The 13,875-nt window shown below is 45.7% G+C and overlaps 1 protein-coding gene and 1 pseudogene across 7 annotated transcripts in view; both read right to left on the bottom strand.

The window, feature by feature from the left end:
• NUMA1 (nuclear mitotic apparatus protein 1) overlaps positions 1-13,875 on the bottom strand; it is an 85,864-nt gene that overhangs the window by 14,247 nt on the left and 57,742 nt on the right. For 5 of the 7 annotated variants that reach the window (XM_036258079.1, XM_036258080.1, XM_036258078.1 and 2 more), the window contains exons 3-12: positions 13,573-13,658; positions 6,824-6,903; positions 5,628-5,710; positions 4,967-5,047; positions 3,550-3,637; positions 2,101-2,212; positions 1,427-1,584; positions 1,062-1,179; positions 854-971; positions 84-224 (exon numbers count right to left, since the gene is read on the bottom strand). In XM_036258079.1, coding sequence (XP_036113972.1) covers positions 84-224; positions 854-971; positions 1,062-1,179; positions 1,427-1,584; positions 2,101-2,212; positions 3,550-3,637; positions 4,967-5,047; positions 5,628-5,710; positions 6,824-6,903; positions 13,573-13,658 — 1,065 coding nt within the window. Of the gene's footprint in view, positions 1-83; positions 225-853; positions 972-1,061; positions 1,180-1,426; positions 1,585-2,100; positions 2,213-3,549; positions 3,638-4,966; positions 5,048-5,627; positions 5,711-6,823; positions 6,904-13,572; positions 13,659-13,875 lie in introns of those variants that run through there. The other 2 variants (XM_036258083.1, XM_036258082.1) reach the window with 2 other exon arrangements.
• LOC118627727 lies at positions 7,975-8,336 on the bottom strand (annotated as a pseudogene).

Raw genomic sequence — 13,875 nt, 5'->3', positions numbered from 1 at the left:
CCAAAAGAAGAGAGTGGCAAACAAATTCAACTTTGAACAAGTGGTCAAGATGGTGGTCCTATCACCCCAAAGCAGAGGGTTACCTTATCCTGCAGGGCCGTACTGAACTCCTTCTCAAGATGGGCCTGCTTCTCCACCCATTCCTGAGTGGCCTTGCTGTGCTCCTCTGTCAGGTCATTGAGGGCACCCTGTAGCTGATGTAGGTGACTGGCAAACTCGCGCAGCTGAGACAGACACATGGGAAACCCCGTCACCCAGGGTGAGAACTGGTACCACCACCGCTGTTTGCTCACTGAACTCCAGGATCTGGATGCCTCTAATGATCCTTTCCATCTTCCTCAAACCAACCACAATGAATCACATCCCTAATTCAGGACTACAGATCAAAATTTAGAGCCACAACCCAATCCCTGGCAGCAGCCAATTATAGGACAAAGAAAGGGGGAAAGCATGCAGGTCTCTGGAGAGACAAAAGCACAGGACAGGTGCCAGGAAATTTTTCTCAACCCTCTCTCTTTTTTTTTTTTATCCTCACCCGAGGATATTTTTCCATTTTTTGTACAGATAGAGTGGGAGGGAGAGAGAGGAAGGAGAGAGAGAGAGAGAAACATCGACGTGAAGGGACACATCGAGTGGCTGCCACCCGCACGACCAACCAGGGCCGGAGACAAACTGCAACCGAAGTACGTGCCCTTAGCGGGAACCGAACCCGGGTCTCTCCGGACCGCAGGCCAACGCTCTAACCGCTGAGCCAAACTGGCCAGGGCTCTCAACCCTCTCTTAGGAAATTGTCCAGAAAAACTCAACCCCTAGGGGCCTCCACATGGGGGCAAGACCCCCTCCACACAGTCACCTTAAAGGAAAGGTCCCCATTCTCCTCAGAAAGCTGGTTAATTTTGCGGTCCATCTGGCTCTTCTCTGTCTTCAGGTCCTGGCACTGCTTCAGAGTTTCATGGAGCCGCATGGTGAGGCTGTGAGGGAGGGTAGTAGTAAGAAAAGGGTGTATCTAATGGGAACAGGGTGGGGCAGGGAGCTGGGAAAGCAGGCAGAAAGAACTCTACCTCTCATTCTTGCCACGGAGTTCCTCAAGCTCCCTGGGCTCCAGCGGATTGGCTGCCTGCTTCTCATTCAGCAGAGCCAGGCGGTCAATACGCTGCTGCATCATGGCTATCTGCGCATCTGGCCCAGAAAATGGGAGAGGAGAGGAACGTCAGCACAGAACTAAAGAGAGGAGGGAGAGTGAGAAGAAGGCACCCAATCTAAGGGAAAAGGAGAATGGAGGCAAGGACAGAACCAATTTCCAGGAGGTCAGCCTGACAGGCCCAGGGCCAGCAGAGGGGCCATTCCTTAGACTAGCCCATCACTGCCTGGATGGAAATCCTGATGCTGTCCACTCATACACCTCTGCTGTTCGCCAGATACCTACCCCTCTCAGTGAGGAGCTTGCGGTTCTCAGCCAGCTCCAGCTCTAGCTCATCTCTATTATTTCTCTCATCTGCAAGCTGCTTCTTTAGCCGTCTCATCTGGAATTGTGGGGTCTGCAGGATGTCACCCATGGGGGAGGCCGGAGAACCTGAAAGGAAGCTAAGGAAAGAGATGGCCCAGATGCCATGGTTATCTTCAGGTATGAGACCTAAAGTGACCAGCAAGAGGCAGGGATGGCGAAGCAGGGCACTATGGATGTGAGCACCGGCTGGGAGGCCCACACACCCAGGCTCTGTCTGCAGTGCTACCTCACATCTCATGACATGACCTTGAGGAAACCCTTCTTCTCCTTTCTCTAAGCCAAAAAACAAAGGGGAGTGGGGCATGTATTCTCCTTGCCTCTGCAGAGCTGTACTGAGAGAAGGGACTTTAGTATAATCAGCAAAGAAAGGAATTCCATCAACAGGGAATAGCCTTTGGGAGAGGCCTTGTGCCCAAGACAGATCCCAATCAATTCCCCCAGTTAGTACTGCAGCAGGTGAGGACATCCAGATCTACAGGACACTGCAAGCACTCTCTGATATAAGGGGCTGTTCAACAGCTTAGTCTCTAGGATAGAGGAAGATGAGGACTGAATGTTGAGGCCCTGTCCCAGGAAAGAGGCTCAGAACATACTTGTTCCCACTGGAAGAGGCAACCTTCTGTAGCTCTAGAAAGCGAATCTCCCTCCTGGCCTGGTGGCTGGGTGGGGAGAGGTCTTCAGAGACGTTGCTAGAAGGGACAGGAGCTGGGGGGGGAAAGGAGCAGACAAACCACAGAGAAGTTAGTAAGAGGGTGAACAGATGTGCATCTTTACACAATTTGAGAACTCGCCTTACTGGGAGTGAATCCACGGACACTTATATGTAAGCTATAGAAGGTGGCCACTGGGCAGAACTTAAGCAGGATCTTCTCTCAGCCCCAACAACCTGTTGGGTCACAGCCACTGAAATTTTGCACTGCCAACACACTTTCTCAAAGCTTCTCTTTACTTGGTTTCCATGGCCACTTTCACATGGTTCTCCTACCTCTAAACACCCACTATTATTGGTCTCCTTCATCTGTGCCTTTCTCCTCCACCCACCTTCTAAGCCTTCGCAATTCAGATGAGGCCTCCTTGCTCTGCTCACAGCTTCAATGGCCAGCCATACACTGACCTGCAAACCCATAACCTGGCCCAGAGCCTCTCCTCTCACATTTCCAACATCACCTGAAGGGCTCATGAGGAACCTGAATATGAGGAACATCAAATTCAGCAGCTAGAAGAGAACTTGCCTAGACCTAAGTCTTGCATCCTATCATCACTAGACGGCCTCTTCATCAGAAGACAGGTAAAGCTATCATTCTTTTTACTGTACTTCCAGCAAGGCATTTGGTACAATCAGAACCTCTCTGTTCCAGCATTTATTCCTTATCATATCTACTGGGTTTTATATTTGCCTTCCCACCTCGAACAAGAGCTTCATGTGGGGAAAGAAAACAATCTTTTAAGACTGTGTACTCCTAGCTTCTAAACCTGGAGAAATGATTGTTTTAAAAATAAAAAGCCCAGCTGGTGTGGCTCACTGGTTGAGCGTCGACCCATGCACCAAGAGGTTGCTGGTTCGATTCCCGGTCAGGGCACACGCCCATGTTGTGGGCCGATCCCCAGTGGGGGCTGTGCTAGAGGCAGCCAATCAGTGTTCTCTCTCATTGATGTTTCTAACTCTCTCAACTTCTCCCTTCCTCTCTCTCTCTAAAAATCAATAAAGAAAAATTAATTAATTAATTAAACAACAACAACAACAAGAAGTATGTGTGGGGTTGGGGGGTGGGGGAAGGATCAAAGAGTACCTAACAGCAAACAGGATCACTTATAAAAAAGTCCTGCTTGGCTGCTGCCAGGCAGCTAGGAAGAATTCTGTAGGAACCGGGATGGCAACAGGGCCCAGAAATCAACCTACTCCATTACACAGTTTTCCTGAGGACCAGCTCTGTGTCTTGTTTTGGGGCCAGAAACAACCCTCCCACTGCACTTCTCAACAACTCAGGATCCTAGCAGTACCCAGCTCAGAGAGGAGACCCTTAGAAGTGGTACTTATTTACCTTTTTGCAAAAAATTCTCCAGGTCCTCATTCAAGTTTAGTCCATCTTCATGGTCCAACACAAATTTGAGAAAGACGGCTAACTCAGCCTAGGCCACAGAGAGCAACACATAAGTGTTAAGGGAGACCTGAGGGATGGAGGTCACCACCCTGACAATGCCAGTCCCAGGAGCCTGCTGGAGCCCATTCTTCCTCTAGAGCTGGAAGCCCCATGGTCTAGCTGAGAACAGTCTACTAGAGATGTGTTCAGCCCACTTGCTCCCACCCCCTTTCCTCCCCTAAAGATGCACCCAGGGTCAAAGTTTCGAACTGACTTCACTCTTGACCACAAGAGAAGAGAATGGGCAAGGAAAACAATGTACTCAGACAACGTTAACATAACTATGTTGGCCTCTTTTAGCTGACCCTCACTGTTCTTCTTTGTCTGCGTGAGAACACTTTTGGGGCTCATCCAACGCTTATCCACTTGCTCAGCTGTAAAATCTTCCCTTCTTTGTCTGAATCCCAAAGCTACAGAGTTGATTTAATTTTCCTGGCCAACTCTGCTGTAGTTCCTTATTCCTCTAGAATTTCTTTCTACCAGGTCTACGACCAGCTTGGAGCAGAGAAAAGGTTGAAGGGAAGAAGGAACCACTTATTCCTTCCATGCCACACTACAACTCTAACCCCAACCCCAACCCCAAGACGAGCCATGAGCTCAGTATGAAATTGGATGATTCAACATTTCTACCACTATGTAACAGGCCACAGCTCTCTGGACACTGCCCCACCAGCCACCTACATTATCCACTCTGGCATCCTAGCTGCTTCTGCTCTGGGAAATAAAGAACAGTTGCTCATGCAGGAAGCTAGGCTAATACCAGAACCTATATGGCAGGTAGTTCCTGGAAACCAGGTCAACTCCCTCTAGAATGAAGCAGATGCACCAACTCCTCTGCACTTAGGGACCATGTAGAGGAGGGGAAGGAGGTAACCGCTCTGAGCTAGACTGTCATGGTGGACAAAGACATTCTCTCTCACTAATCCTTTCTACTAGAGGAAAAGAGAAATAAACGGAGTGACAGTTTGTGTAAAAAATATATACATACACACACACGAACATACAAGAATACATACATGAAGAGAGAACAATTTTTATGTAGCATCCAAACACAGTACAGTTTCATGTACAGTTAAATATGAAAAAAGCTTGGAAGTATATCCTTTAAAAGTTAGCAGTTATCTCTAGGAATAGAATTATTGGCAACTGTTATTTCCTTCTTTGTGCTTGTCAATATTTTTTAGACTTTCTACAATGAATAGCTGTAACTACTATAACAGTTGTTAAAAAGAACAATATGTGCTGATTAAAGAGAACAGATGGGGTGAGGTGAAATGCAGGCTAGGCCCGCTAGGTGGAGTGGAGGCACAGGGCTTACCTGAATCTTGTATTCAAATTGTTCCCAGTCCCTGGGACTTTTGGAGCTCATGGTGGAATGGTATAAGAGCAACATGGTTATCTAGAAGCCAAGCAGGAGGCAGTCACTGAGTAAGGCCTGTCTCTCTTCTCACTGCCCACCCCCTCTCCTCCCCCATTCCCCAGGCGATTCTGGGGATTCTGAGCTCTTCTGGAGACTTTCAAAGCTCCTAGAATTCAGCAGCCCCAGGCCACTGTCCTTAAAATGCACCAGGAAACACTTGAGGATTCAATGCCTACGTGCAAAAAGCCATGTGCCAGGATTCCTGCACAGCTAAATACCTGGACTCATGGAACCCTCTAGGCCAGCACCCGGACAGGAGAGTGAATGAAGTAGACTGAGCTAAAAAGAAAAATATGACAACAGCTGGGTGAGACCTGATTCCTGCTAGGTCTCCACTGAGGCCCACAGTAATGTTCTAGTAAACCTGTCATATGGCATGGTTTCCTAGACTCTTTGGGCTAAATTAGCCTTTGCCTCATCCAGGTGGTTATCAAAACCTACCTCAAACCTCCACAAGCCCCCAAAATAAAGTACCCACCACTTCCCCTGAGTTAAGAGAAAGCCCTGCAGGTCTCTTCAGTGCCGCTCTCCCACCCTCAGTCCGGTATTCTATAGCTACCTTGGCCAGTTCCAGCTCTGACCCCTCCATCACCTTCTGCACTGACACCAGGCATTCCGGGGAAGAGGGATGTTTTCGGTTTTCTGTAACGACAACAATGAAGAAAACAGGTGAACCTCCTAGGGGCCATTCCTGAGATTATCAGAACATCTCACAGTCAGAGCAGAATCACTGTCTCTGGAGGGGCTAGAAGACGGAAGGCTCCTTACTCCTATCCTCTCTCCCCCACAACATACATGTTTTTGTCTGACGTGAGTTCTATCCTGGGTCAGTCCAAGGACTACAGAGATAATACCTGAAGAAAGCAGGCTGGATTCACAGCAGCTCTGGGGCATGGCACTGCACTCACCCATCCACACACAAACTCCCGCTCAGCCCCAGAGAGGAGCCCAGCGATTCCAGGTCACTCTAGATTCTCCTTCTGAGGTGGCAGAGGAAGCCTGCAGCTGAATCATATGGGGATGACTGGGGAAATCTGGTTCTTATGCTGCCAGAGGGACTGGGCTCAATTACTAATGCCTTGCTTTATCTAAATCCATTTCAACTTTCCTTTAATTCACTTGATGTGGAGAAGGCAGATCGCTCCCTTATCAGAGATGAGGTCTCTATGGCCAGAGCTGTAGAGGGAGGGGAAATGATGAGCACTGTGCCAGAAGCTTTGCAGGTGTTCTTATTTAATTTACCCATAACCTAGAGCAATTATTATCATCTCCATTTTATAGACAGGGAACCTATGCCCAGGAAAGTCACACAGCAGTGATTAGAAGGGCCATGATCTCAACGTAAATCTGCTTCTGCGCCTATACCTATCACCTAAGCAATTAATTAAAAGTTACCTAAGGAAAATGTTTTCCTTGCAAGGGAAAGAGGGTAACACAGATGCCTCCCTCTCCTCCTTCTCCTTGCAATGAGGGAAAATAGGAACCCTAAGTGATGAGTCCTATAAACTGAACCTCTGGCTATACCTGGAACTCTGAGATGGGCTCTGGGATTAAAGAGAAACTCTTCTTGTCCCAGCTAGTATGAGCAACACCAGACCTAGGGATGCTGACTCTGTTGTATTCATCTCTGTGGTACAGAGCAGATAGCCCTGAGCCTTTGCTCCTCCAGACACCTATTAACTGGTCCCTCTGGACTCCCATGTCCCAAGAGATCAGGAGGCAGCTCCTTCCCTGCTAGATAATAAAGGTACTTACTCTGCAGAAAACTGCACACAAAGTCCAGTCTCTTTGGCACCGGCTGCTGCAGGATTTGCTGCCCTTCCTCAGTGCTGTGGCTAGAAAAAGAGCAAGTATTATAACCAGAGCACTTAGCAATCCTTCCCTCTTGCTACTACATTATATACTACCTTCCCATTTCTTCAGGTTTGGTCTGTACTAGATATGGGAGAGAACCTGACCAGATGCTAGAGACAGGGGAGAAGATACCAAGACACCAATTTATTCAGAAGGAACTGTGTGGTGGGTGGAAAGTGGGGACTTGAGGCAAGAGGTCCTTCTGTAAAGACAGCACTTTGACCTGGCCACTGTGGCTCAGTGGTTGAGCGTCGACCCATGCACCAAGAGATCACTGGTTCGATTCCCAGTCAGGGCACATGCCCAGGTTGTGGGCCCAATCCCCAGTGGGGGGCATGCAGGAAGTAGCCAATCAATGTTCTCTCTCATCAATGTTTCTATCCCTCTCTCTCCTTCTCCCTTCCTCTCTTTCTAAAATCAATAAAGAAAGCTTAAAAAAAAAAAAAGACAGCACTCTGTCATCTCACTTGTGAATACAGTCATGCACCACTTAATGATGAATATACGTTCTGAGAGATACATCCTGAGAAATGCACTGTTAGGCAATTTCATCACTGTGCAAACATCACAGAGTGCACTTACACAGACCTAGATGGTACAACCTACTACACACCTAGGCTATACGGTATAGCCTATTGCTCCCAGGCTACAAGCCTGTACAGCATGTTACTGTATAGAATAACACAAGATTAAATGAAGCACAAGAAAAAATGATGCGATCAAGAGATGCGGTGGTAAAAAAAACTATACGAGACTGCTGACAGCATAACAAGTCATACTGTTTCATAAAAAACTTTGTAAGTATAACAAGTATACTCCAAAATAATGTTAAACAGTAAATACATAAACCAGTAACAGTCGTTTACTATCAAGTATTATGTACTGTACATAACTGTGTGTGCTATACTATCTTTTTTTAAATATATATTTTTATTTGGAAATGTTTGTATCAGTACAGTGAAACTAAATTTTAAGAGACACTGGATGTCATTAGTTTGGATATCGTTAGTTTATTATAAAAGAGACACACATTATTTACATGATAAAAGATTTCAGAACTTCAATGGAATGGGCAGCTTCACATGATGCCATTTCAATAGTGGTTTATTTCGGTCTACATACTTTCCAAGAATGTCACTATCTCTAAATAAGAAATATTCCTTGTTGTCTAGAACTATTTTGGTGCCTCCATATTCTGGAAGAAGAACTTGATCTCCAACTTTTATACTAACTGGTTAAATCTCTCCACCCTTTCCTTTGGAGCTGGATCCAACAGCTACGTTGCTTGCAATACTTTTCCTTGGGATTTTTCTGGACGCATAATGCCTCCTTGGGTTACAGTTTCCGCAGCACTCCTTTCAACTAAGACTCGGTCAAAAAGGGGAAGAAACGTTCTAAACGCCTGTCCTGCCATGACTTTGACCGCTTCAGCCCACAGTCTGCTCTCGCACTGTGGCCACAAGGAGAGACCTACAGTCCGCCCCGCGGGACACGTGAACTTGGGAACACTATACTTTCATACCATTGGCAGTGTGGGTTTGTTTCTACCAGCATCACCACAAACACATGAGTAACACACTGCAGTATATGGTGTTACGATGCCTATAATGTCTCTAGGCCAGTGATTTTCAACCTTTTTCATCTCATGGCACACACAAACTAATCACTAACACTCTGCAGCACACTAGAAAATATATTTTTTGCCAATCTGACAAAAAAAATAGATAAGAATTTTTTATTTTTTGTTAATCCTCACCTGAGGATATTTTCCATTGATTTTTAGATAGAATGGAAGGAAGGGAAGGAGGGGGAGAGAGAGAGAGAAACATTGATGTGAGAGGGACGTATCAATTGGTTGCTTCCTGCAAGATATCAGCTGGGGCCAGGGATCAAACCTGCAACCCAGGTATATGCCCTTGATAGGGAATCAAACTCATGGACTTTTGGTCTGTGGGGCTGACACTAACCACTGAGGAAAACTGGCCAGGGCAATAGGCATAATTTTGATTCATTCACTGGACAGCTATTGTTGTGTTGATTGTTGTCATTTTTTAATTTGACAATCTAAGGGAAAAGAGGTCAGTGTCCCTGACTAAATAGTCAGGTATTGCATGTTTTAAAAATGTTTGCAGCACACTAGCTGAAAATCGCTGCACTAGGCAATAGGGATTTTCCAGCTCCATTATAATTTTATGGAGCCACTATCATTGATGTGGTCTTTGACTGAAACATCATTCACATAGCACATGATGGTATAAAAAAGCACATTTTAAAATACTCTTGAATAATTGTTTCAGTAACCATTTTATAATTTAGTCTTAAGTATTATATAATTTTCATGGAGAAAGAGCTCTGGAAGGTAATGGATTAAAGCATCAGAATATTATTTATTTATTTTTATCCTCACCCGAGGACATTTTTTTTCTACATTTATCTTCAGATAGAGCGGGAGGGAGAGAGGGAGGAAGAGAGAGAAAGATCGATGTGAGAGAGACACATCAAGTGGTTGCCACCCACACAACCCCCAATCGGGGCCAGGGACAAACTGCAACCAAGGTACGTGCCTGTAGAGGGAACTCAACCCGAGCCTCTCTGGTCTGCGGGCCGACACTCTAACCAGTGAGCCAAACCGGCCAGGTCGAAAGCATCAGGATATTAAATAAAGGTTTTAAAGAGTGACAATTCTGATTATTCTGGACTCTTCCATGTGTGGAAGAAACTAGTGTTGGAAATGTCTGAAAGGACACCCACAGAGTAAATAAATGTTGGCTTATATATAGATCCATATATGAATAAATGCATTTGTAAACATGAAAGCACTGTGAATAGAGGGTCAAAAATTGATAGAGGCAGCCAGGCCGGTGTGGCTCACTGGTTGAATGTCAACCCTGCACCAAGAAGTTGCCAGTTCGATTCCTGGTCAGGGCACATGCCCAGGTTGTGGGCCCAATCCCCAGTGTGGGGCATGCAGGAGGCGGCCAATCGATGTTCTCTCAACGATGTTTCTCTCTCTCTCTCTTTCCCTTTCTCTCTAAAAAGTCAGTAAAGAAAAAAAATTTTTTTTTTAATTGATGGAGGCAACACAGATAAGTAGGTTGATGCAAGTATAAAAGGTCTAAGATATCCTGGCTGGTTTGGCTCAGGGGTTAGAACATCAGCCTGCAGTCCAGAGAGACCCGGGTTCGGTTCCCACTAAGGGTACATACCTCGGTTGCAGTTTGTCCCTGGCCCTGGATGGGTTGTGTGGGTGGCAGCCACTCAATGTGTTCCTTTCATGTCGATATTTCTCTCTCTCTCTCTCTCTCTCTCTCTCTCTCTCTCTCTCTCTCTGTCTCTCCCTCCCACTCTATCTGAACAAAAAATGGAAAAATGTTGAGGATAAAAAAAAAAGTTTAAAAGGTCTAAGGTGAGAATACCTGGGAAACCAGGCTAGAATAAAGGTGAGAGAGTATGATAGAAAGAAAAAATTAGGTCCAAGACAGGGACAACAGTGTGGTGATTGTGGGGGTGGAGGAAGAAGAGGGCATAGAAGGGATAAATGGTGATGAAAACAATTAAATTGAAAAAAAAAAAAAAAACACATGAAAGAACCAGAGGGAATGAAGCTCTGAAGTGACAGAGCAAAGTTCAACACACTAGGCTGAAGGATGAGGTAGCTAAAACCTCTCAGAGGCCAGGCCAAGGGACAAATCACTTTTGATCTGTGGCTGCCACCATGCTTGTTTAACTGGAAGGACAAGCAAAGTACGAAGAGAGCGATGAGGGCAAGAAGGCAGCAGGGGGAGCTCTCACACAGCTCACGGGCTAGGACTAACTGCAGTTTCATTTTCAGAGATGAAGAATCTTCTATGATTAAAGGGCCTCTTGCTCCTCAACATGAATCTCCAGGTTTGAACCAACTTTCTGGAGGGCAAGGCAGGCCTTAGAACCGTCCAGTGCCAACATCCTGGAAAGCACGAAGTATCAAAGCCAAGACTATGAAAGTAACTCCCTCTGTCTCCCACATGATTACAAAGGCTTCATCAAAGTGAATGTCTCCACAAGAAACATTCAGTGATTAGGGATTCCTACAAGGTTTCAGGAGATGCTAATCTCCTCACAGCCCTCTTCCCTACCTACCTACAATCTGGAATGTTTGACTCCTTGACTCAGTGTAGAGCAATAATTTATCTAGTGTATTCCAATTAGATAAACATAAAGAAGGTTCCCCTGGCTGGTAGGACTTAGTGGTTGAGTGTTGACCCATGCACCAAGAGGTCACTGGTTTGATTCCCGGTCAGGGCACATGCCCAGGTTGTGGGCCAAATCCCCAGTGGGGGGCATGCAGGAGGCAGCCAATTGTTCCCTCTCATCAATGTTACTATCTCTCTTCCTCTCTCTCTAAAAAATCAATAAAGAAGAAATAAAATAAATAAAGAAGGTTTGCCCAGCTGATGTAGCTCACTGGTTGAGCATTGACCCATGCAGCAAGAGGTCCCTGGTTCAATTCCTGGTCAGGACACATGCCCGGGGTTTCGGGCTTGATCCCCAGTGGAGGGCGTGCAGGGGGCAGCCGATCAATGTTTCTCTCTCACATCGATGTTTCTACCTCTCTCTCTAATTAATCAATAAAAACATATTAAAAAAAAAAATGCAACAACCAGAACACATTCACCACGAATGTCTGTCTTCCCATAGGAAGTTGGTCTGCACTGTCCTGGACCTGAGATGGAGATTAGAGTTAACCTGGGATTTCAACAGCCCTTCTCTCTAAAACAAACTAACTCTAGCTCTAACTCTAACTCGCTCTCGCTCTCTCCTAGTCTAAAGCTTAGGCAACACCTTACAAGATAATTTGGAAGGTGGGCTTCTTGAATTTTTGACCTCCCAGTGAAAACTTCCCACCAAGTTATAAACCTAAACAAAGGCACACATCCTTGCCCCTGGATACATTTACTGCTCTTGTCATCAGGTCAAGGATTTTATCTTCTCAAAAGCAAAAGCTCCTTAATCTATTCTCAAGTCAAAAAAGCAGGCTGCACCCTATTGTATGTCACAACGTGAGGCATATTACACCTGGCTGCCTCTCTTTTAGTGAAGTTAAAACTAAACAGTGTGTTAAGTATTACCAGCCTAATGCTTTTACTGGCCACTGATGTTGGTTGCCTAGATCTATCATTTCATTAGGGTTTGAAAAATAATTATTTTCACTAAGAGTTGCAAAATACTAATTTATAGGTGGTTCATAACTCCACCTAGAAAGGAGTCTTCCGAAAATGGCCCAGCCTGTGTGGCTCAGTGGTTGAGCATCGACCCATGCACCAAGAGGTTGCCAGTTCGATTCTCAGTCAGGGCACATACCCAGGTTGTGGGCCCAGTCCCCAGTAGGGGCGTGCAGGAGGCGGCCAATCGATGTTCTCTCTCATCAATGTTTCTCTCTCTATATTCCTCTCTCTCTAAAACTCAATTAAAAAAAAATGTGTTTTAAATAAAATAAATAAATAAAGAGCGACAATTGTGATTATTATAGACTCTTCCATGTGTGGAAGAAGCTCGTGTTGGAAATGTCTGAAAGGATACCCACAGAGTAAATAAATAAATGTTGGCTTATATATAGATCCATGTATGAATAAATGTATTTGTAAACATAAAAGCACTGTGAGAAAAGGGTCAAAAAATTGATGGAGGCAGCCAGGCTGGTGTGGCTCAGTGGTTGAGCATTGACCCATGCACCAAGAGATCACTGGTTCGATTCCCAGTCAGGGCACATGCCCAGGTTGTGGGCCTGATCCCCCGTGCAGGGCATGCAGGAGGTGGCCAACTGATGTTCTTTCTCATGGATGGCTGTCGCTCTCTCTTCCTCTCTCTGTCAAATCAATAAAGATTAAAAAAAAATTTTTTTAAATGCTAATCAACCTCACCAAGCAAGTTAATGAGGCAGGCAAAAACCAACAGAAATGCTATAATGGCTTAGGGCCTATCTGTTCTGTTCTAACAATTTAGAGATGAGATTTTTTTTAATGTATTTTTTTCTTTATTGATGTTAGAAAGAGGAAGGGAGAGGGAGAGAGACAGAAACATTGATGAGAAAGAACATTGATTGGCCACCTCCTACATGGCCCCCCACTGGGGATCGGACCCACAACCTGGACATGTGCCCTGACCAGAAATTGAACCAGAGACCTCTTGGTGCATGGGTTGATGCTCAACCACTGAGCCACACCAGCCAGGCTAGAGATAAGATTTTTAAGTGCTGCTTATTTCCCTCTTAAGTACTAGAGCTTCCCCTTTCTTCTTGGCCCTACAGGTTGCAAAAAGGGCTTGTGAGATAAGGATGAGTCACAAAAAGAGGACTGTAGAAGACTCCTACTGAGATGAGAAGACAGGGAGCCCCAGAGCAGGCTCTAGGAATACTATGAGAGCACAGAGACTTGGAAGGTCTCCTGCACAAAAGTGAGGAAGCCTTTAGGGTGGGACAAGATTGAAACATGGAGAATGGAGTACAAGGTCAATGTGTTTTTGTCTCTGGACCCCACAATGGCTTATGCCATCCCAATCCTGCCTACACTTTCTGGTCACAGCAGTCACCAAGGCAAGGGAGCAAATGCAGTTGCCACTCTACCACGTAGCTTTGCTTTGAGAAGCTAGAGAAGGATGCAGTGCACACTCACATGCTGTCAATGATCTTGATGAAGATGCAGCAGTCCTGGAGCTGCAGCAAGGCCTCCACAGGGTCAGCCACATGCAGACCATTCACCTGTGAGACAAAGAAAAGAGCCCAGAGAAACCACCATAAGTATCATAGCACTGTGGTTCGTTCTTTTCCCCAGATGTTGACAATTCTCTGCTCACTGTGAGTGCCTAAACTTGAAGACTACAGGAATAAAGGAACAATGATTTCAGGATTTTTTATTTCAGCAAAAGGATGCTGCTGCACCCGCTCATCCAGCGATAGTCACCTGACGCTGCCATCA

This window comes from Molossus molossus, unplaced genomic scaffold (assembly GCF_014108415.1).
Source record: "Molossus molossus isolate mMolMol1 unplaced genomic scaffold, mMolMol1.p scaffold_m16_p_13, whole genome shotgun sequence".
Taxonomy (NCBI): domain Eukaryota; kingdom Metazoa; phylum Chordata; class Mammalia; order Chiroptera; family Molossidae; genus Molossus; species Molossus molossus.
The sequence above is the reverse complement of the archived record's forward strand: the minus strand, read 5'-3'. Positions and strand labels throughout refer to the sequence as shown.